This window comes from Quercus suber, unplaced genomic scaffold (genome assembly GCF_002906115.3).
Source record: "Quercus suber isolate HL8 unplaced genomic scaffold, Cork oak 2.0 scaffold_161, whole genome shotgun sequence".
Classification (NCBI taxonomy): domain Eukaryota; kingdom Viridiplantae; phylum Streptophyta; class Magnoliopsida; order Fagales; family Fagaceae; genus Quercus; species Quercus suber.
Window position 1 is genome coordinate 823,810 of NW_027069622.1, and position 20,913 is coordinate 844,722.

Below are 20,913 nucleotides of genomic sequence, written 5' to 3' on the forward strand. Positions count from 1 at the left end.
ATTGGGGAACTCCGAACCGAGTAACAATATTTTTCCAAACAAACCTCTTGGCGTCCACGTCCCTGATATTGGCCAGAGGCTCAGCTTCCACCCACTTCGTAAAATAGTCCATGCCAACCAGTAAATATTTTTTATTCCCTACTGCCTTAGGAAAAGGGATGACGATATCTAAATCCCACTGAGCAAAAGGCCAAGGGCTAGAAAGAGGATTGAGGACTCCCCCTGGCTGATGGATGTTTGGTACGAACCTTTGGCATTGATCACACTTCTTAACATACTCCTGCGCTTCTTGTTACATGCCTGGCCACCAATACTCCTGGGTAATTGCCCGGTGAGATAAGGATCTTCCTCCAGTGTGACTACCACAGATCCCTTCGTGCAACTCTTCCAGAAGTGCCTCTGATGCTTCGGGGTGTACACAGAGCAGATATGGCCCGGAATAAGAACGTTTGTACAATTTCTTGTCCTCGGACAGCCAAAACCGAGGAGCTTTTCTCCGTATCTTCTTTGCCTCAGACTTGTCCTCGGGCAGTATATCTTTCTCAAGGAATAGCTTTATAGGATCCATCCAACTAAGCGCTGACCTGATTTGATTGACCTGATGCAAGTCTCCCGTCATTAGGGTGGACGTGTTCAAGTCTTCAACCATGATCACCCGAGGTAAGTTTTTCACCGAGGAGGTAGCAAGTGTAGCCAAAGAATCTGCGTGGGCGTTTTCGCTCCTAGGGACATGGGTTACTTCAAAAGATTCAAAATTTACTTGCAGGCGCCTAACCCGGCCCAGGTACTCCTGCATTTTGGTATCCCAGGCTTCCAACTCCCCTCTGACCTGGCCCATGATCAGTTTTGAATCCGAGAAAATCTCCACTGTTTTTCCACCCAACTTCCTAACCATCGCCATCCCCATTAACATGGCTTCATACTCTGCCTCATTATTAGTGGCTGAGAACCCCAACCTCAAAGACTTCTCGATAGTGACCTGTTCAGGAGATGTCAGAACCAGCCCCACTCCTGACCCCCTCTGATTTGCTGCTCCATCTACATACACTTTCCAGGGTAAGGCATGCTACGCGAAGATGAGGCTAACTGATTTTTCATCCATGCCATGTGGGCTGGTCTCTATTTCTTCAGGGCCTTCAGCAAAATCAGTCACCAGGTTGGTGAGAACCTGACCTTTCACAGAGGTACGGGGCCTGTACTTAATATCAAAAGCCCCTAAAATCGTGCCTCACTTGGCAATCCTACCAGTGTAATTTGCACTCCGAAGCACTGCCTTGAGCGGATATTGGGTTAGGACAACCAGAGTATGTGCTTGGAAATAATGGGTGAGTTTCCTTGTAGCGTGCACCACTGCCAAAATGGCATTTTCCAATGGCATATAGCGTACCTCAGCCTCATGAAGCGACTTGCTCACATAATAAATTGGCCGTTGTACGCCATTATCTACTCGTATCAAAACAAAACTAATTGCGTAAGTGGCTATCGCCAAGTAGGAAAACAGGACCTCATCCACCTCAGGACTAGACATAATGGGTGGCCGAGATAAATACTCCTTAAGCTGCTGGAATGCCAGGGCACACTCCTTTGTCCATTCAAATCCTTTCCATTTGTGGAGCAGTAGGAAAAAAAGGTCTGCACCTGTCCGCTGACCGGGAGATGAATCTGTTCAAAGCAACGGTCATCCCAGTCAACCTCTGGACCTCCTTGGGATTCCGAGGGGACTGCAAACTGCTTATGGCTTTAATTTGATCGGGGTTTACCTCAATTCCTCGGTGAGTCACCATGTAGCCCAAAAAATTTCCTGAGCTTACCCCGAACGAGCACTTGGATGCGTTCAGTCGCAATTTATGCTTCCTTAAGACCTCAAAAGTGTTGGTGAGGTCTGTCACATGCTCGGTCATTGCCTTGCTCTTCACGACGATATCGTCAATATAGACCTCGATGCTCCTGCCCAGCTGTGGCTCAAACATCTTCGTCATCATCCGCTGGTAGGTAGACCCTGCGTTCTTTAAGCCAAAGGGCATTACCTTGTAGTGATAATTTCTAGTGGGAGTAAGAAAAGCGGTCTTCTCTTGGTCGTTTGATGCTAGTGGGATCTGATGATAGCCCTGGAAGGCATCCAGGAATCTCATCCGAGGATGGCCCACTGTTGCATCCACTAGCTGATCTATACGGGGCATAGGAAACAGGTCTTTTGGACAAGCTCTATTAAGATCCGTGAAGTCAACACATACGCGCCATTTTCCATTTTTCTTTTTCACCACGACTGTATTGGCCAACCATTGAGGGTAGAACACCTCCTTGATAGCCCCTGCCTACTTGAGCTTGGTCACCTCGTCTTTGATAGCCTCGGCATGTACTCTGGATAGACGTCGAGGTGGCTGTTTCTTTGGGATAACAGAAGGATTGACATTCAAATGGTGACAAATGAAGTCTGGATCCACCCCTGGGGCCTCGTAAGCATCCCATGCAAACATATCAATATTCCTCCTAAAGACTTCAACCAACTGCTCCTTCTCTAACGAAGGTAACTGTGCTCCCACCTGAAAGTATTTTTCTGGATCGTCACCAACACTCACTCTCTCCAAATTCTCACACTCCGTTTCCTCGGCGGTTATACTAAAGTAGGTTCCCTGAGTCTTTGATTGCTATAAGTCACCATCGGTTGCGGCCGAAGCATCTGTCTCTAGTCAATGTTGAATGACCATTATCAAGCACTGCCTAGCCATGGCTTGATTTCCCAAGATTTCTGAGACCTGGCCTTCTGAGGGGTACTTCACCTTCTGATGAAGAGTGGAAGAAACAACCCCCAAGGCATACAACCAGGGCCTACCCAAGATAGCCGTATACGAAGAAAAAGCATCCACCATGATAAAATCCACTTCCGCCACTTCTAAACCAGTCTGCACAGGTAATCTAATCATCCCTACCGGAACGACTGATCTGCCCTCAAAACCCACCAGTGGGGAGCTGTAGGCTGTCAAATCCTCAGACTTCAAATTCAACCCCCTAAATAGGTCAGGATACATTACCTCGGCTGCACTCCCCTCATCAACCATCACCCTTCTCACATCATACCCTCTAATTCTAATCGTAACCACCAAAGCATCATCATGTGGTTGTATGGTTCCTCTCTTATCTTCCTCTGAAAAACCTAACACCAGTGAGGTGCTCAGTCTAGCTCTCTTCGGCCTTGAACTGGAGCCCTCGTCCAAGCACTGAGACATCGACATTACCCTGGAAGGGCAAGACCCAGTTCTCCCTGGGGCAGCAAATATAACGTTTATCGTGCCTAGAGGGGGTCTTGAAGAAGCATTCCCTTGAAATGTTAGGCCTGCCTGGCCTTCTCGGCCGCTGGAATTGTGTAGAAGCTGGGTCAACTTCCCTTCTCGGACCAGCTGTTCCAAGTGGTCCCACAGGTTTTTGCAATCTTCAGTGGTATGTCCATGGTCTTGGTGGTATTGGCAGTAAAGGTTCCGGTTGCGCTTCGCAGGATCCCCTGACATCCTATTGGGTCATCTGAAGAATGGCTCATCCTTTATCTTTTCCAGAACTCGTTGCACTGGCTCTCGGAATACAGCATTAACTGCCTGGGAGTTCGCCGATCCTGATTGCCCTCCAAATTCCCTCCGAGGTCGGTTATTATTGTACCGGTCCGACCTGAAATCCCTCCTCTCCTGAGGGACTGCCTCAGACTTTCCTCTACCTTGTATCTGATCCTCTTCTACTCTTCTATACTTGTCTATCCGATCCATAAGCTGACGCATGCTAGTGACAGGTTTACCAGTCAAAGATTTCCTCAGGCCATGCCCGGTTGGAAGGCCTTCCTTAAAGGTATTAATGGCCATGTCATCATGAGCTCCGTCTACCTCATTGAACATTTTCCAATATCTATCAGAATAGGCCTTAAGGGTCTCCCCTTCCCGCATGGACATGGATAGTAACGATCCCAAGGGTTGAACAACTCTCCTGCAGGTGATAAAGCGAGCACCAAAGGCCTGGGTGAGCTTCTCGAAAGAGTCAATAGTATCAGTTGTTAAGCCATTGAACCATCTCATCGCCACTGGACCCAGGCTTGATGGGAAAACCTTGCACATTAAGGCCTCATCCCTGGCATGAATGGCCATTCTCTAACTGTAATGGCTAACATGTTCTACTGGATCTGTTCTACTGTTATAAATGGTGAACACAGGCTGATGGAATCGCCGAGGAAGATTCGCGTCCTCAATGCGTCTCGTGAAGGGCGATTTGGAAACTTGACTCAGCGCTTTATTCAGAGTGTCATTTCCCAAGCCCTGATGAGGTGGGCTCTTATGCTTTCGCTCACGGTGATACTCCTCATCATATGAAAAAGACTTACTGGGTGGAGTTCTTAACCTCCGTCTGTAGCTGGTGTCATCTGACTCCTTAGAGAATCGCCCGGAGTTGCGAGCCATACGTCTTCGTCGCTCATATCGCAATGCCCTCTTCAACTTGTTAATCTCACTCTGCATGTCCCCTTCGTTCTGTACGTGGGAAGCATGGCCTTTCCCTCTAGAATGACTTCTATCTGTGTGGGTTGTTCGTGTACTTCCCTCACGATCCCCCCTATGATCATGGACTACCAACGGATTACTATGCTGAGAGCCCTTCGACTCTGCTGGGTGTGGATTAGCGTTCACCTACTGTGGGTCAGCCACTGGTTGCTGCGGTGTTCCCCCTTCCATCACAAACACTGCACTTGCCTTTCCTTGTGAGTAGATCAAGTTCTTCCCATAGACGGCGCCAATTGTAGGGACTCAATTTGGATTGGACCCAGAAAAATGATGGGTTTCTAGCCCAACAAGCCCGAACAATAAATTTTTAGAGCGTGGGTGCAAGAACTAGTTCTACGTGGTAGAAAAGGTCACGATTACAGTGTAGGCAAAGACATTTCAAGCTAATTGTTTGATAAGAAATCTCCTCGGCTAGGTTTCAGGGGGTATCTTTCTAAGTCTCCTCTTCCTTCTCTCTTTTTCTTCCTTTTTCCTTTTTTTTCAAAAAAATCCTCCCTAATGTCACCCACTTTCTTCTTATATACTCCGTTCCTCACTCCATTTTCACCGTACACGTGTAGGCTTCGTTCTTATGACTCCTTCCTATCTCATCCAGCACCTCCCGGGACCTTCACTTAGTGGCCATAAGGCTGCTTGATTACTGTTCAGGTATTACCTCCACATTAATGCGGCCAATGAGTTAGTTGGGAAGCATTTAATGTGGAGATGGCAGCTCCAGAAGATATTTGTTATCTCCCCCGGTTCTTCCCTTATTCTACGTTCACAATTCAGTTCTAATGTAACTTTGTGGGGTGTCCTGAATAATCGGATAGTTATATCTACCTTGGACCATGGTATCCGAGATGAGACTTATCCTCGGATACGATTTAGGCCACTGCTTATGACCTCCGTCCCTCTTTCTTAGACTGGTCCTATGATACACTTCTTTAATCATCTTTGGACAAGCGAATGTCCTCGGATTGGGCTGTTGGGCCCCAAGCCCATATCCTATGGTTCCTGTATCCTTTTAGATAACTGGCCCCACAGTAATAATAAATAAAAAACTATAGAATAATTTATGATTGGTACATGTATATATATAGATATATATACGCGTCATGTTCTATAAATAGATACTTCAAAAAATCAAATATAAAAATGAGGGCAAGTTGTAGAATTGGTCAAATAGTTTGTGCATTTATTCATTTTCCATGAAAGGAGATATTTTGTCTTATTCTGAACAAGAAATTTAATTGTAAAATGATTAATTAAACCAAATTATTTTAGAAATAAGTAAGTAATTTACTGGCTCCAGCTTTTTCTTTGAAGCAAACAACACATGCTGAGGTGGGTTACTTCCCAAACACATATAATAAAGTCTTGGTGTTGTCTTATATACAGTGGCTGTAAGTCACTTCTTAAGATGTGAAGTCTTTACTGCTCTTGATGTGTGATGAAATCACAATCTGGTGCATGTTGGTTTTCATGATTGGTGAATCTTTGGAATTGATTTTTGGATTTCGAAATTCTTACAATCAAACTTGATTCATGAATTCTAGTTTTAATGAGAAATTGTTAGTTTGGTTTAGAGATACTTAAAAATGATTTTGTTGTTTTATTTATCAATGGGATTAAGCTACATGTCAAATTAAGTATTTATGCATAATCATGTTCTATTGTTATATTTCTAAGTATTTTAAGTTTTGATATAAATGTTAGTTTAGGAATTTTTTGTGTGCAAGGAAGTATATATTTTGAAAAACTCCAAAAGACCATGAAAGCATGCATAATTCTCCATAACATGATTGTTGAAGATAAGTGGGATAATAATGAAGTGGTAGACTTGGATTATGAGCAAATTGATGGAGTGGATAATCCTCCTATGCAAGTGTCACATGAACAAAGTGATGGATTTATGGCATACATTGAGAGTTATGGACGCATTAGAGACCGAAAAATTCAAACTCAACTCCAGTTGGACCTCATTGAACATTTATGGCAATTGCAAGAAGTGTCGTAGGAACTTTCGTTTTTATATGTTGAGAAACATGAGTTATAGGAACTTGTGTGAGTGTGTGAGTTTTATTGTAATTTGGTTTGAGTTATGTATGTGAGTAATCTATGGACTACATTGTTCCAGCTATAATATGTATTCTATTTTATATGTTTTCTTATAAAGTTTCTCCATTTCATAATTCATATTGTTCCAAGATTGCTTCCAAACAATTTAGACGATTGTTTTAGTCAAAGATAAATTTGTATATATATATATATATATAATTTGGTTTTTTTAAAAAAATATTGTTATACTAGATGATAATAGGCTATCTTGACGATTGAGAAATTTTTTCTAGTCAAAAGATAAATTTGTATATATATAATTTGGGGTTAAAAAAAAATATTATTGTTACACTAGATAATTATTTGCTATTATGATGATTGAAAATTTGTTTTAGTAAAAAAAATGTATAAGTATAATTTGGGTTAAAAAAATCACTTGTTAACACTAGACAATTATTTTCTATCATGTGGCGGCGATGGTGGAAGAGTCGGTGGCGGCGGTGATAGTAGCAACGATAACGGTTGTAGTGATTGTGATTGTTATTTATTATAATAAATATATTATTTTATTGTAGTAAATATATTATTTTATTGTGTTAAAAGCTAAAATAGATCTATTTCTGTTAGATGTTTTGTAAAATGAGTTCATAAAATAGATAAAATAATTTTTTATGGTGCAAAATAGCTAAAATTTTAACTCTAGTATTGTGGAGGCTCTTCCATCTTTTTTTGAGAACCGATGCTCTTACATCTTGTTGCCCTTTTCATCTACATCTTTGACTTGTATGACATTTTAAATGGATAGTCCCACTCCCCACGTATAGGGAGCCGGCCTACTCATCACCACATGCAATATATATATATAGCTTTAATATCTTTTGTACCATCACGATTTATATTTTCTACCTTATTAAAACATTTTCAAACCTCACCTTAAAATTTTCTTTGAGTAACATTTGGATTTGATTTGGATTTGGGGTGGGTATAGTAGTACAAGTTGTGGTTGGTATATTACAGGTGACAAATGCAGTGGCAGTTCTAGGATTATTTTCTAAGGGGTTCATTAAGAAATATAAATGATATAAAATCTAAAACAAAAGTAAACTAGAATATATTGACATCACAAAAAAAAAATAAATAAATAAATAAATTTTTTGATTACCTTTTATGATATTTCATATTTTAAAATCGTTGCATGATATCTTCATTACCAATTTTACTAATTACATTTTTTTCAATGTATACAGACAAACAATCATTCATCCACTAATCTTCCATTTGATTAATTGATTTCGAATTTTTTAAGAACTAAATGAGCTTTTTATAAGGTTTAAGAATTAAGATTGACATTAACAAATTTATATTTTTGTTATTGCACTTTTTTCTTCTTTTTTTTTTTAAAAAAAAATTAGATCAAATTAGTTTGTTACTAAACTTTTTTTGTGTCTTTAAAAATGTCAAGATATTATTAAGAACATCATATTCAAGCTTATTTCAATTATGTTTAACAAAATTTTAGAATTAGTGTGTTCAAATTTTTATTTTAGGGGGTCAAAACAAAACCAAAAAAAATTTTATTAATATTTTTTATGGGCCAGTTCAGGTGGTTCATTTGAACCCCATGGGTTTCATGTGGAGCCGCTCATGGACAAATGGTAGATTTGGACTACTACCAATAATATTTCCCTTGTCAGCTACTTCTAATTCATCTAGTAATAAATATGATCACTTCTATAAGCAATTTAAAAATTTTAGCAACTGACAAAAATAAAGTACACAAATAATAACATAGAAAATATTAATTAAAAATTATGAAAAGTTGTTATCCAATAATTCTAAATTTGGAGAAAATATACCATGTTTACGTAATACCAACTAAGCATCTGTTTTGGTATTTCCTACCCAATGACACCTATTTCAAAAAACTATATCAGACTATTCCAATAAATGATTAATTTACCTTCCTAATAGTATAGAAGATTGTGATTAATTTATTGGAGTAGTCTAATGTAGTTTTTTGAAACAAGTGTCACTCATTTATTAGATAGGAAATACTAAAACAGATGTTGAGTTGGTATTGCATACTTTCTCCTAAATTTGAGGCAACAAGATTCCACTCCAACTTGAAGAAGTCAAAATATAGATCTTCAAGTGCTAAATCCAATGTTCCAATTGAATGCTCCAAGCCTTTGACTTGAAACGGTTGATACTTGTATTTGTATAAATACAATTAATTAAAAATATAAGACTATAAATATATAAATTTTTTAAATAGGAAAAAATAATGAAAGATGAGAGTAGACTAGAGAGCTTGAGAATTAAGTTTGAGTTTGAGTTTAAATTTGAATTGGAGAGATTTTCGGTGAGAGCATTTTGATGGATTAATGTGGAAAATCCCAAGTCATGCCTCCCTCCCTTTTTCCTTTCAACCAAAAGAAAGAAAGTCATTATCTACTCATGATTTTTACCTCCTTTTCTTTCTCACCCCAACCAAATAGGGTTTAATTGTTAGATACTTTCAAGTAGGAGAGAAAAAAAAAATGATTAATTAAGTCAATAAATAAATAGAAGCATAGGGTTGTGTAGTTGGCCATTAGATTAAAAAAAATGATTAATTAAGTCAATAAATAAATAGAAGCATAGGGTTGTGTAATTGGTCATTAGATACAAATACAAAGTCAGTAGCCTTTCTGCTTAGAGCATGGTAATGCTTTCGGCATCTTCTTTAATTCGTCTGCGTCATATGAAGAGGTCACTCCAGGCCACCAAATTATGCCACAGACAAAAACAAAGGATAAAAATATATACTTTGTCTTTTACTCACGTCGAGATCGAGTTTAAATTGTTAAATTTGTTGTTTATTCTTAAATGTAAAATAATTTATATCATAATAAGATTCTCATTGTATTATTATTATTATTTAATAAATTCTCATTCACTTGATTAGCACATGTGTTTTTTAAACAATTTAAGATCAAGAAAATATTAAATAGTGTAAATAAACTGAATATATATATTTTACCCCAAACAAATTAACTTGCTGTCTCTAACTCCAAACCAGTACGATAAATAATATAATATTACTCACCCAACTTTTTTCACAACAAATTTTGTAATTGTTTAAGTTGTCTATTGTGTCTGTCACTTTTATATATATATATATATATATAGAAATTTTACTCTAACATAATCTAAATATATATGTGTGTGAAGTTCCCTCTTAAAAACTTAAATCATAACTTTATTCTTACTCTACAAAAACTTTATATTTGTAGAATAACAAGTGCGGTATATAGTGGATAGAAAGTGAAATAATATAATTAAAGACTTCACAATGACAACACATTTTTATATATGTAACCACTTCAACCAAGCATTAATGTAAATAACGACATTAAAAATAAAAATAAAAAACCCATTAGGCCACTACTGAAGTGGTAATGTGGTATAAAATGAAAAGTCAAGGATTGGAAAAGTTACATAGAGAGAGAGAGTCACATATATTATAGACAAAGGCAATGTATATGTATATAAAGTTATCTCTTAAGAATTTAAATCCTAACTTTATTCTCACTTTGGAAAAACTTTATATTTGTAGAAAAATGAGTGGAGTGGCGGTATCTAATTGATAGAGAGTGAAATAATATAATTAAAAACTTGACAATAACAACACATTTTTATATATGTAACCACTTCATCCAAGCATTAATATAAATAATGACATTAAAAAAAATAAATAAATAAAAGAAAACAAAAAAACCCATTAGGCCACTACTGGAAGTGGCAATGTGGTATAAAATGAAAAGTCAAGGATTGGAAAAGTTGCATAGGATGAGAGTCACATGTATTATACTATTATAGACAGAGGGAGATCCGCCATAGAAATTGCTGCCTCCATTCCAAAAATATCTTGGCAATACTCCCATTTTTCAAAGAAGCTCTCTAAAAAAAAGGGTCCATTTTTCTTTGTTCATTCCGTACACTTTTTCTTCTGTCTACACCTCCACGATTCCATAAACCGTACTATTCCTTTCATTGACTGCTTTCACTGCCTTATAGATCTTGTCCTACTGTTTGTGTTGTGTCTTTCTTCTTTAGTCTTTACAACCCTTTTCCTTTTTTCTCAAAACAAAGCATACATATTTTGTGTCAGTGTTACACTGTTGTTGTTGTGATTTTGGAACTTCTGGGTCTAAAGTTTGTCTCTTGTTATTACAAGCTGCCAAAGCTTTGTTCAAAGAGGTAGGCTTTAGCTGTTCTTGCCTATGTTAATTTTCCTGCTCTTTATAGAAATTGGATTGTTTCTTGTTATTTACTTATTCATATAGTAATTCATTTCCTACTGATGTACAAGTTCTGAAATTTTTAGTCCTTCAATGACAAAGCTTTTCTTTCCTTAGTTGTTTTCTATTTTCACTGTTCTTTGTGTGTATAAATGCTTGATTTCACTAGTGGTCTTTTTATTGTATACAAATGCATGAATATTAGTTTGGATTAGTTTTGTTTCAGTTTTTAATCAAAAGGGTAGCTTTTTAATGTTTCTGTTTTTTTCTTTTTTGGGTTTTTAGTAGTGTTTCCAAAGCCAATCTGGAGGAGTGAGAAGGGTCTGTGGTTCCATTGTTCTTGTTGTTGAATTAAAAGGGTTTTTAGTTGGGTTTGTGATTCTCTTTGGCCTGTTAGCTATGGGGGACTGTGATTCTACTATTTCAGAAGTTGAAGGAGAAGAAAACTTAATTGCTGCAGCTAGGCACATTGTTAAAGCATTGGGGTCAAATAAGAAGCTTACATTTAGTGCAAGGAAAACTTTGGCAGAACTTGGCACCCAATTGTCCACCATCGCTGCTCTAAATGAAACAAAGGGTGATGGGGTTAGTGAGATTGAAGATCGACTTTGTGCTGTTGAAGAGAAGATCTTGAGTTGGGAGGAAGATCAATCTATGATATGGGATTCAGGACCTGAAGAAGCTTCTGAGTATTTGAATGCGGCAGATGAAGCCCGAAAATTGACTGAAAGATTAGAGAGTCTGTGCCTGAATAAAGATGACGATGAGTATAAACTGTTACACAGGGCTCACAATGTTCTTCAGAAGGCAATGGAAAGGCTTGAGGAAGAGTTCAGTCACTTGCTTTTTGAGAACAGGCAACCTTTTGAGCCGGAGCATGTGTCTTTTCGATCCAGTGAAGAGGATGTTTTGGATGAGGGCTCAATTATCTCTTTTGGAGATGAGTCGATTGAGGACTCACTTCAGAGTTAAATAATGACATTAAAAAAAAAAAAAAAAGAAACCCCATTAGGCCACTACTGGAAGTGGCAATGTGGTATAAAATGAAAAGTCAAGGATTGGAAAAGTTGCATAGGATGAGAGTCACATGTATTATACTATTATAGACAGAGGGAGATCCGCCATAGAAATTGCTGCCTCCATTCCAAAAATATCTTGGCAATACTCCCATTTTTCAAAAAAGCTCTCTAAAAAAAAGGGTCCATTTTTCTGTGTTCATTCCGTACACTTTTTCTTCTGTCTACACCTCCACGATTCCATAAACCGTACTATTCCTTTCATTGACTGCTTTCACTGCCTTATAGATCTTGTCCTACTGTTTGTGTTGTGTCTTTCTTCTTTAGTCTTTACAACCCTTTTCCTTTTTTCTCAAAACAAAGCATACATATTTTGTGTCAGTGTTACACTGTTGTTGTTGTGATTTTGGAACTTCTGGGTCTAAAGTTTGTCTCTTGTTATTACAAGCTGCCAAAGCTTTGTTCAAAGAGGTAGGCTTTAGCTGTTCTTGCCTATGTTAATTTTCCTGCTCTTTATAGAAATTGGATTGTTTCTTGTTATTTACTTATTCATATAATAATTCATTTCCTACTGATGTACAAGTTCTGAAATTTTTAGTCCTTCAATAACAAAGCTCTTCTTTCCTTAGTTGTTTTCTATTTTCACTGTTCTTTGTGTGTATAAATGCTTGATTTCACTAGTGGTCTTTTTATTGTATACAAATGCATGAATATTAGTTTGGATTAGTTTTGTTTCAGTTTTTAATCAAAAGGGTAGCTTTTTAATGTTTCTGTTTTTTTCTTTTTTGGGTTTTTAGTAGTGTTTCCAAAGCCAATCTGGAGGAGTGAGAAGGGTCTGTGGTTCCATTGTTCTTCTTGTTGAATTAAAAGGGTTTTTAGTTGGGTTTGTGATTCTCTTTGGCCTGTTAGCTATGGGGGACTGTGATTCTACTATTTCAGAAGTTGAAGGAGAAGAAAACTTAATTGCCGCAGCTAGGCACATTGTTAAAGCATTGGGGTCAAATAAGAAGCTTACATTTAGTGCAAGGAAAACTTTGGCAGAACTTGGCACCCAATTGTCCACCATCGCTGCTCTAAATGAAACAAAGGGTGATGGGGTTAGTGAGATTGAAGATCGACTTTGTGCTGTTGAAGAGAAGATCTTGAGTTGGGAGGAAGATCAATCTATGATATGGGATTCAGGACCTGAAGAAGCTTCTGAGTATTTGAATGCGGCAGATGAAGCCCGAAAATTGACTGAAAGATTAGAGAGTCTGTGCCTGAATAAAGATGACGATGAGTATAAACTGTTACACAGGGCTCACAATGTTCTTCAGAAGGCAATGGAAAGGCTTGAGGAAGAGTTCAGTCACTTGCTTTTTGAGAACAGGCAACCTTTTGAGCCGGAGCATGTGTCTTTTCGATCCAGTGAAGAGGATGTTTTGGATGAGGGCTCAATTATCTCTTTTGGAGATGAGTCGATTGAGGACTCACTTCAGAGAGACAGTGTCAGCAGGGCCTCAGAGGAGTATATCCTTGATTTGGTCCATCCGGATGTGATCCCTGAGCTCAGATGCATTGCGAATTTGATGTTCAATTCAAATTACGACCAGGAATGTTACCAGGCCTATACCAGTGCCCGTAAGGATGCCTTGGATGAGTGCCTCTTCATTCTTGAAATGGAGAAACAAAGCATTGAGGATGTGTTGAAGATGGAATGGGTTAGCTTGAATTCCAAGATAAAGCGATGGGTTCGAACAATGAAGATATTTGTGCGGGTCTATCTTGCTAGCGAGAAATGCCTCAGTCATCAAATTTTTGGGGAGCTCGGAGCTGTTTGTGTAGATTCTTTTGTTGAGGCATCTAAGGCTTCAATGTTGCAGCTTCTGAATTTTGGTGAAGCCATGTCTATAGGTCCTCACCAACCAGAAAAGTTGTCTCGCATTCTTGACATGTATGAGGTGCTATCAGATCTTCTTCCAGATATAGATGCCTTATACTCAGATGAGGTGGGTTCTCCAGTTAGAATCGAGTGTCACGAGGTTCTAAGTAGATTGGGTGATTCTGTAAGGGCAACATTTCTTGAATTTAAGAATGCCATTGCATCAAATGTATCGACAAACCCTTTTGCTGGAGGCGGAATCCACCATCTGACCAGATATGTTATGAATTATGTCAAGATTCTAACGGACTACTGTGAGATCCTTAATTTTCTCCTCAAGGACCGTGATGAAGATGATCCCAGTTCCTTGTCACCTGACATGAGTCCAACTAAGGAAGAGGAGAATAAAAGCAGTATCTCCACAATGGCTTGCCACTTCCAATCAATTGCTTCAATTCTGGAAAGCAACCTTGATGGTAAGTCCAAGCTATATAAGGATGCTTCACTGCAGCACTTCTTCTTGATGAACAATATTTATTATATGGCTCAAAAGGTCAAGGGGTCTGAGTTAAGGCATATATTTGGAGATGAATGGATTCGAAAGTGCAACCGGAAATTCCAACAGCATGCCATGAATTATGAGCGAGCTAGTTGGAGTTCAATCCTCTCTTTGCTTAAGGATGAGGGGATTCAAAATCCCGGTTCAAATTCTATCTCAAAAACTCTGCTCAAGGAAAGGATTCGGAGCTTTTATATAGCATTTGAGGAGACATACAAGACGCAAACGTCATGGCTTATCCCAGATCATCAGCTTAGAGAAGATTTACGGATTTCAACATCCCTCAAGGTGATCCAGGCTTATCGGACATTTGTTGGAAGGCATGGTAGTCTCTTAAGTGACAAGCATATTAAGTATACTGCCGATGATTTAGAGAGTTTTCTTCTGGATCTCTTTGAGGGATCTCCAAAATCATTACAAAACTGCTATAGGAGGTAAAAAGCAAGTTCAGTTTCATTCCAGTTAAGTTCCTGTCTTGTGTATGTAGTCTGATTTGTTTGAAAATGTTCATAGCTGTAAGTTTTTTGTTACCTTAGAATACAGATTGTACTAGGCAAAAACAATGTGAAACTGGTTTGTGACTTGGTTTGCATCTATATGATTCAAATCTATCAATTGCAAGTCTTCAAAGCAATCTTTCATGGCAGTAAATGACTCATTCAAAGTCATCTTCCTCCAATCACACAGGATCCTCAAATTGATATTCGATACCCACTTCAATGACCCCTCCTTGTACTTTGCCCAAAAAAGTATTCAATTTTTCTTCGAGGTCAAAGATTTGTTCAATGTAGAATTTTGACGCCCAGTAAATTATGAATCTCAAAGCCCATCCCAAATACAATTCCTCACTTTTGACTTTCCATATTAAAAAATACTCAGGCACCAAATTACAAATTCATAATTTTCAAGTTCTTCCAAAGAAAATTCAATTCAGAAATTATTTGCACAATCAACATCTAGAATCTCCTAGTGTTGTAGAAACAGTTCTTCATTCTCTTCCAATCCCCCGAGTAAATATTTTCACTGTTAATAAACTAGAACCTTGGCTTCAAATTTTTGTAGAAATAACTCTTCAATTTCTTCCATCTATTTAATTGCAACAAATACTTCCAATTTTTTTTATCAAGGTTTTAAGTTTCACTAGATCTGATCAAAGTTTGAATTTTGAACAACAATCTGATTATTTGATTGTAATAAACGAGATGTCTCCCTGCAAGTGCACACATGGATTATCCAAAAAGTAAGAAATTTCTTAAACTAGAGAAAATGAGCCAAAATGGGGATATACCTCTTTCGCTCATAAATTTCAGCAAAATGTCCCATTCCTGAAACTATTTAGTGATATATCCCTGTTTTGAAACTCGATTACTCGAGTTCTACAAATTATTTTATTTTTATTTTTATTATTTTATTATTTTTAGATTGATTTACCTATAACTCGATTATCTAAAAATCAAGTTTTACATTGAAACTTGATTTTTAGAAAAGCGAATTTCAAAACAATGGCATATCCTTAAATAGTTTCAAAAATTGGGCATTTTGTTAGAACTTTTGGACGAAAGGGCTTTGGAATTTGACTTGAAATTTCTTACCAAGCATCCAACTTCTAAGGCTCACATATTCTTGTCTCTTCTTGTCTCGCAGTCCAAACTCCAAATACCATGGAATTGATTTCATTAGAAATTAGACTTCATAAGCTTTTCAACATTACCAAAATCATTCTAGGAGTGATAATAAAAATCTTAAACAAATATTAGAAGTTTGCAATAAAAAAGAGTCATAAAAGGAGAACAGAGCATCACCTGTCAACTCATTTCATCAATTTTTTTTGCTCTAAAACCCTTCTTAAATAGCTGCCAATCAAATCCCTCACTCCAAAAAAAGAAACCAATAGTGGTACAATGTCTCTCCTTACCTACTTATGTGTGCTAATTAATTTCATCATTTTCATACCCATTGGCAATTTGATACGAACCAATATGATGGATCCTCATACCTCATGAGTAATGGTTCTTAATGGTAGAGGAAACAAACATACACACCCAAAGTGTCGGCTGGAAATGTAGGCATCGATTCAAATTCAATGATGTGCATCGAAATTAACGTCATGTCCCCTTAACTATGGTGTCTTTGCATGTTCTGAACTATGGTTCTCATCTCATTCATGGTACGATATTGGTCAACTATGTGTCACTCTTGTTGGTAATAAATGAGTGTATACACCCAAGGTTCTAGCTTAAGCATGTACATGAGCCAATGATGCATATCCATTGGTGGTATGTCCCTCTATAATAGATCCTCATTCAATGCTACACGTGCTTGCCAAATATTGAGTGAGGTTTTTAATAATGGAGCAATGATACTCTTACGCTCGTTTTTTAATATCTAATTTTTTACACCTCTTTTATATTTTAAATATGGACATTTTCGTATCAATTGTGGATATTAATATAAAATAGTGGATGTGAATGTAAACGAGTGTAAGAGGATATTTTTTCTTTAATAATGTGGCTCGTGCGTGTGCTAGGTGTCCTCCCAAGTGGTTTTTTTTTTTTTTTTTTTTTTATGAACTGATTGTTGTTGTTGTTGTTGTTGTTGTTGTTGTTGTTGTTGTGTTGTTGTTCTGGAATTTGCTGCTGCTGCTGTTGTTGTTGTTGCCGGAAATTGTGAAAAAATGGTAGGAAAATAGCATTTTCCTAATAGAACCAAACACATAAAAATATTTTCCACAACAATTTTCATAATACAACCAAACACTTGAAAATATTTTCCTTTTTCAGAAAATAGCATTTCCGGAAAATAAGTATTTTCCGGAAAATACTTTACGGCAACCAAACGGACCCTAATATAAAATAGTAGACGTGAATGTAAACGAGTGTAAGAGGATATTTTTTTCTTTAATAATGTGGCTCGTGCGTGTGCTAGGTGTCCTCCCAAGCGGAATGCTACTATTGCAAACTAGTGCACAATGACCAAATGTATATAGAATGCTTTTAGCGTGCATTGTGCACACAAATGTGAGACTCTATTAGTGCACCAATTAGGAGACCTTGCCAAATTATCATTGTAGAAATAATATAAAAGAATACTCTCAGATTGATGAAGGTGGTGGGTTCTAGTTAGCTCAACTGATAAAGTCTCTGATGGTTGAATAAGAGATTTAGGGTTCAATTCCTGCCTACATCAAAAACCGATTGGTGTCTTGGTCTGATGATAAACAACTATCATCAGAATCAGACACTATAGATTGAAACTCTTTCTCTCTCTCTCTCTCAAAAAAAAAAAAGGATTGATGAAGGAGAATATAGGTTATGCATGTTTTTGTGTATTTGGTAAATAATTAAGTTACATTGAAATTCTTTATATAAAAAAAAGTTACATTGAAATTACGAGTTAAATCTGAATCTAACTCTTCAAATTCAATATCCTATTGTTTTCAAAATCTTCTAAAAGACCGAAAGAACATGTCTCCCCCTTTTTTCACTAAACCCCTTTAAATCAAATCATTAATGTCACCCCACATGCATCGCTTTTAATGCATCATGGGACATACACCCTCAAAATGAAATCAAATGTTCTAATTTATACTTCATTGAGTAGCCATTTAGAATGGAAAATCAAAACAAGGTAATAATTGGATATTCTGCCTCAAGAAATGATTTTACCTAACTTGGGTTGAAGGATCTTAGGATCCTCATGACTTAGGTTATATAATAAAATCAATTAAGTATAGGTGAATAATCAAACCTAAAAATCTTGATCATCGGTGACCACTCCATTTAATTCATTTATACCCTAATTAACGTCATGTCCCCTTAATTCGCTTGGTGTCTTTGCATGTTCTGAACTATGGTTCTCATCTCATTCATGGTACGATATTGGTCAACTGTGTGTCACTCTTGTTGGTAATAAATGAGTGTATACACCCAAGGTTCTAGCTTAAGCATGTACATGAGCCAATGATGCATATCCATTGGTGGTATGTCCCTCTATAATAGATCCTCATTCAATGCTACACGTGCTTGCCAAATATTGAGTGAGGTTTTTAATAATGGAGCAATGATACTCTTACGCTCGTTTTTTAATATCTAATTTTTTACACCTCTTTTATATTTTAAATATGGACATTTTCGTATCAATTGTGGATATTAATATAAAATAGTGGATGTGAATGTAAACGAGTGTAAGAGGATATTTTTTCTTTAATAATGTGGCTCGTGCGTGTGCTAGGTGTCCTCCCAAGTGGAATGCTACTATTGCAAACTAGTGCACAGTGACCAAATGTATATAGAATGCTTTTAGCGTGCATTGTGCACACAAATGTGAGACTCTATTAGTGCACCAATTAGGAGACCTTGCCAAATTATCATTGCAGAAATAATATAAAAGAATACTCTCAGATTGATGAAGGTGGTGGGTTCTAGTTAGCTTAACTGATAAAATCTCTGATGGTTGAATAAGAGATTTAGGGTTCAATTTCTACCTACACCAAAAATCGATTGGTGTCTTGGTCTGATGATAAACAACTATCATCAGAAGCGGACGCTATAGGTTGAAACTCTCTCTCTCTCAAAAAAAAAAAAAAAAGGATTGATGAAGGAGAATATAGGTTATGCATGTTTTTGTGTATTTGGTAAATAATTAGACCATCCATTATCAAATGATAGACTGCATCATTCCTAACAAGGTGATGAGATCTAGACAGTGAATTATTAAGGTTTGGAAATTTGCTTACTTTAAGTTACATTGAAATTCTTTATATAAAAAAAAGTTACATTGAAATTACGAGTTCAATCTGAATCTAACTCTTCAAATTCAATATCCTATTGTTTTCAAAATCTTCTAAAAGACCGAAAGAACATGTCTCCCCCTTTTTTCACTAAACCCCTTTAAATCAAATCATTAATGTCACCCCACATGCATCGCTTTTAATGCATCATGGGACATACACCCTCAAAATGAAATCAAATGTTCTAATTTATACTTCATTGAGTAGCCATTTAGAATGGAAAATCAAAACAAGGTAATAATTGGATATTCTGCCTCAAGAAATGATTTTACCTAACTTGGGTTGAAGGATCTTAGGATCCTCATGACTTAGGTTATATAATAAAATCAATTAAGTATAGGTGAATAATCAAACCTAAAAATCTTGATCATCGGTGACCACTCCATTTAATTCATTTATACCCCACCCCATACACCACCACCATTGCCATAGGCAGGCATTAGGATAGCATGTGAGGAATGTGTCACCAGGCCAGGGATTGGACTAAGCTAAAAAATGGACAAAATTGTTCTTTATTTTATCTTAAATATCAAACATGCATCAACCCTACAAAGAAACAAAAAATGAAGATATTTTTTCTTTATCTCCTCAACGATCAACTTTGATTTAATCCTCCTAAACATGTCTCTTTTTAGCTTTCCTTTCAACAAACTGTGCTAGCTTCCACCTACTAATCTTTGGGCTTTAAAGTTATGGAGTTTCCTAACACGTACAGCGAAAAAACTTTATACGATCAACACAATCAATATTGAGAGGAGAGAGTTTGACACAAAATTGAATTTTATGTTTATATCAAAACGTTGACACTTTTGTTTGTAGTTGGTAGGGTCAAGTCAAGATCAAGTCCTCACGACATATTTAAATCCTCCATATAAAACCAATATACAAATCCATACTTTATACCCACACAAAAACAATCACATTGACCGGGAAAAACTAATATACCAAATAATGTTGGGATTTAAAAAAAAAAAAATTTGAGAAACAAATAATGTTGGGATCTGTTGATTCTTAATTAGAAAGTAACTAAAAAATGTAGCACAATTAGCTTAGTTTAATTTCTTACTTGCTTGATATGCCTAATTCATGACTAAAATTTAAAAATAATAATAATAATAATAAAATTAAAAAATAAAATTAAAAAAAAAAAAAAAAAAAAAAAAACCTTGAAGACGCACCAAAGATCTCTTGGTCTAGTGGCACCTTCATCTCTAACTTAAAGAAATCAGCTCAGATTCGACCGTCCAATTCCCTTTACGGGATGCGCTTGACTTTCCTAGAAGAAAAAAAAAATCCCTAGAAGGATGCACATCTTTATTAGAACTATCCTTATGATCTTCTGGTGGGAAACAATTCGATCTTATAATTGGCATACAATAAAATAATATAAATGGTGATTTTAATGAAAGTAACATTGTACTAATCATAATTTGCCGCTCCATAATCTATGAAAAGTGTTTTATGAAATTATTTTTTTTATGATTAAAATGTTATGAAATTTACATCAAATGTACCAACTTAAGTACAAATGATGAGTCAAGAGTCTTATAGCTAAATTTGCACTTCCTCATGCACAAAATGCTTAAGGTTTTAGGAGGAAGAGTTTGAGTTATAGGATTAACAGCAAGCTATAATCTCTATTAAAAAAAACTAAAAAAAGGGGCCCGTGAAGAGATTTGTAGGCAAAATTGACATAATTATTACCGTGAAGATTGAGCTGCCAAAAGATATTTTTTTGGGGCTGGAAGATAAGATTTATGCAGCCTATAAAAAAAAATAATAAAAAAAGTACAAATGCTGATCTCATAGAGCAATAAGCATGACCCTTGC

At 36.7% G+C, this 20,913-nt stretch overlaps 4 protein-coding genes across 5 annotated transcripts; 2 read left to right on the top strand and 2 right to left on the bottom strand.

The window, feature by feature from the left end:
* Nucleotides 1-2,315: 2,315 nt before the first annotated feature.
* On the bottom strand, nucleotides 2,316-3,506 carry LOC136069298 (uncharacterized). The gene is made up of 2 exons (XM_065777654.1): nucleotides 2,706-3,506; nucleotides 2,316-2,543 (listed from the first exon to the last, which is right to left on the bottom strand). The coding sequence occupies exons 1-2, from the start codon at nucleotides 3,504-3,506 to the stop codon at nucleotides 2,316-2,318; spliced, it is 1,029 nt and encodes a 342-aa protein (XP_065633726.1).
* Nucleotides 3,507-3,515: 9 nt separating this feature from the next.
* Nucleotides 3,516-4,127, bottom strand: LOC112012989 (uncharacterized). Its single transcript, XM_024045368.1, has one exon. It carries the CDS (start codon nucleotides 4,125-4,127, stop codon nucleotides 3,516-3,518), a length of 612 nt encoding a protein of 203 aa, XP_023901136.1.
* Nucleotides 4,128-10,413: 6,286 nt separating this feature from the next.
* Nucleotides 10,414-11,830, top strand: LOC136069299 (exocyst complex component EXO70B2-like). The gene is made up of 2 exons (XM_065777655.1): nucleotides 10,414-10,817; nucleotides 11,144-11,830. Exon 2 carries the CDS (start codon nucleotides 11,258-11,260, stop codon nucleotides 11,828-11,830), a length of 573 nt encoding a protein of 190 aa, XP_065633727.1. The 5' UTR covers nucleotides 10,414-10,817; nucleotides 11,144-11,257.
* Nucleotides 11,831-11,954: 124 nt separating this feature from the next.
* Nucleotides 11,955-14,909, top strand: LOC112012984 (exocyst complex component EXO70E2). Of its 2 annotated transcripts, none has more exons than XM_065777693.1 (2): nucleotides 11,955-12,345; nucleotides 12,672-14,909. In XM_065777693.1, exon 2 carries the CDS (start codon nucleotides 12,786-12,788, stop codon nucleotides 14,730-14,732), a length of 1,947 nt encoding a protein of 648 aa, XP_065633765.1. In that variant the 5' UTR covers nucleotides 11,955-12,345; nucleotides 12,672-12,785; the 3' UTR covers nucleotides 14,733-14,909. The 2 variants fall into 2 exon arrangements, with proteins under 2 accessions (XP_065633765.1, XP_065633766.1); XM_065777694.1 differs by having other exon boundaries at nucleotides 12,202-12,345; nucleotides 12,675-14,909.
* Nucleotides 14,910-20,913: the final 6,004 nt, after the last annotated feature.

Excerpts from the sequence above, each read along its gene's own strand:
- LOC136069298 (XM_065777654.1), bottom strand. The coding sequence starts at position 3,506 with ATGTCAGGGGATCCTGCGAAGCGCAACCGGAACCTTTACTGCCAATAC. Across the intron at positions 2,544-2,705 it reads CTAGGCAGTGCTTGATAATG|GTGGGAGCACAGTTACCTTC; the intron begins GTCATTCAACAT and ends AAATACTTTCAG.
- LOC112012989 (XM_024045368.1), bottom strand. The coding sequence starts at position 4,127 with ATGGCCATTCATGCCAGGGATGAGGCCTTAATGTGCAAGGTTTTCCCA.
- LOC136069299 (XM_065777655.1), top strand. The coding sequence starts at position 11,258 with ATGGGGGACTGTGATTCTACTATTTCAGAAGTTGAAGGAGAAGAAAAC.
- LOC112012984 (XM_065777693.1), top strand. The coding sequence starts at position 12,786 with ATGGGGGACTGTGATTCTACTATTTCAGAAGTTGAAGGAGAAGAAAAC.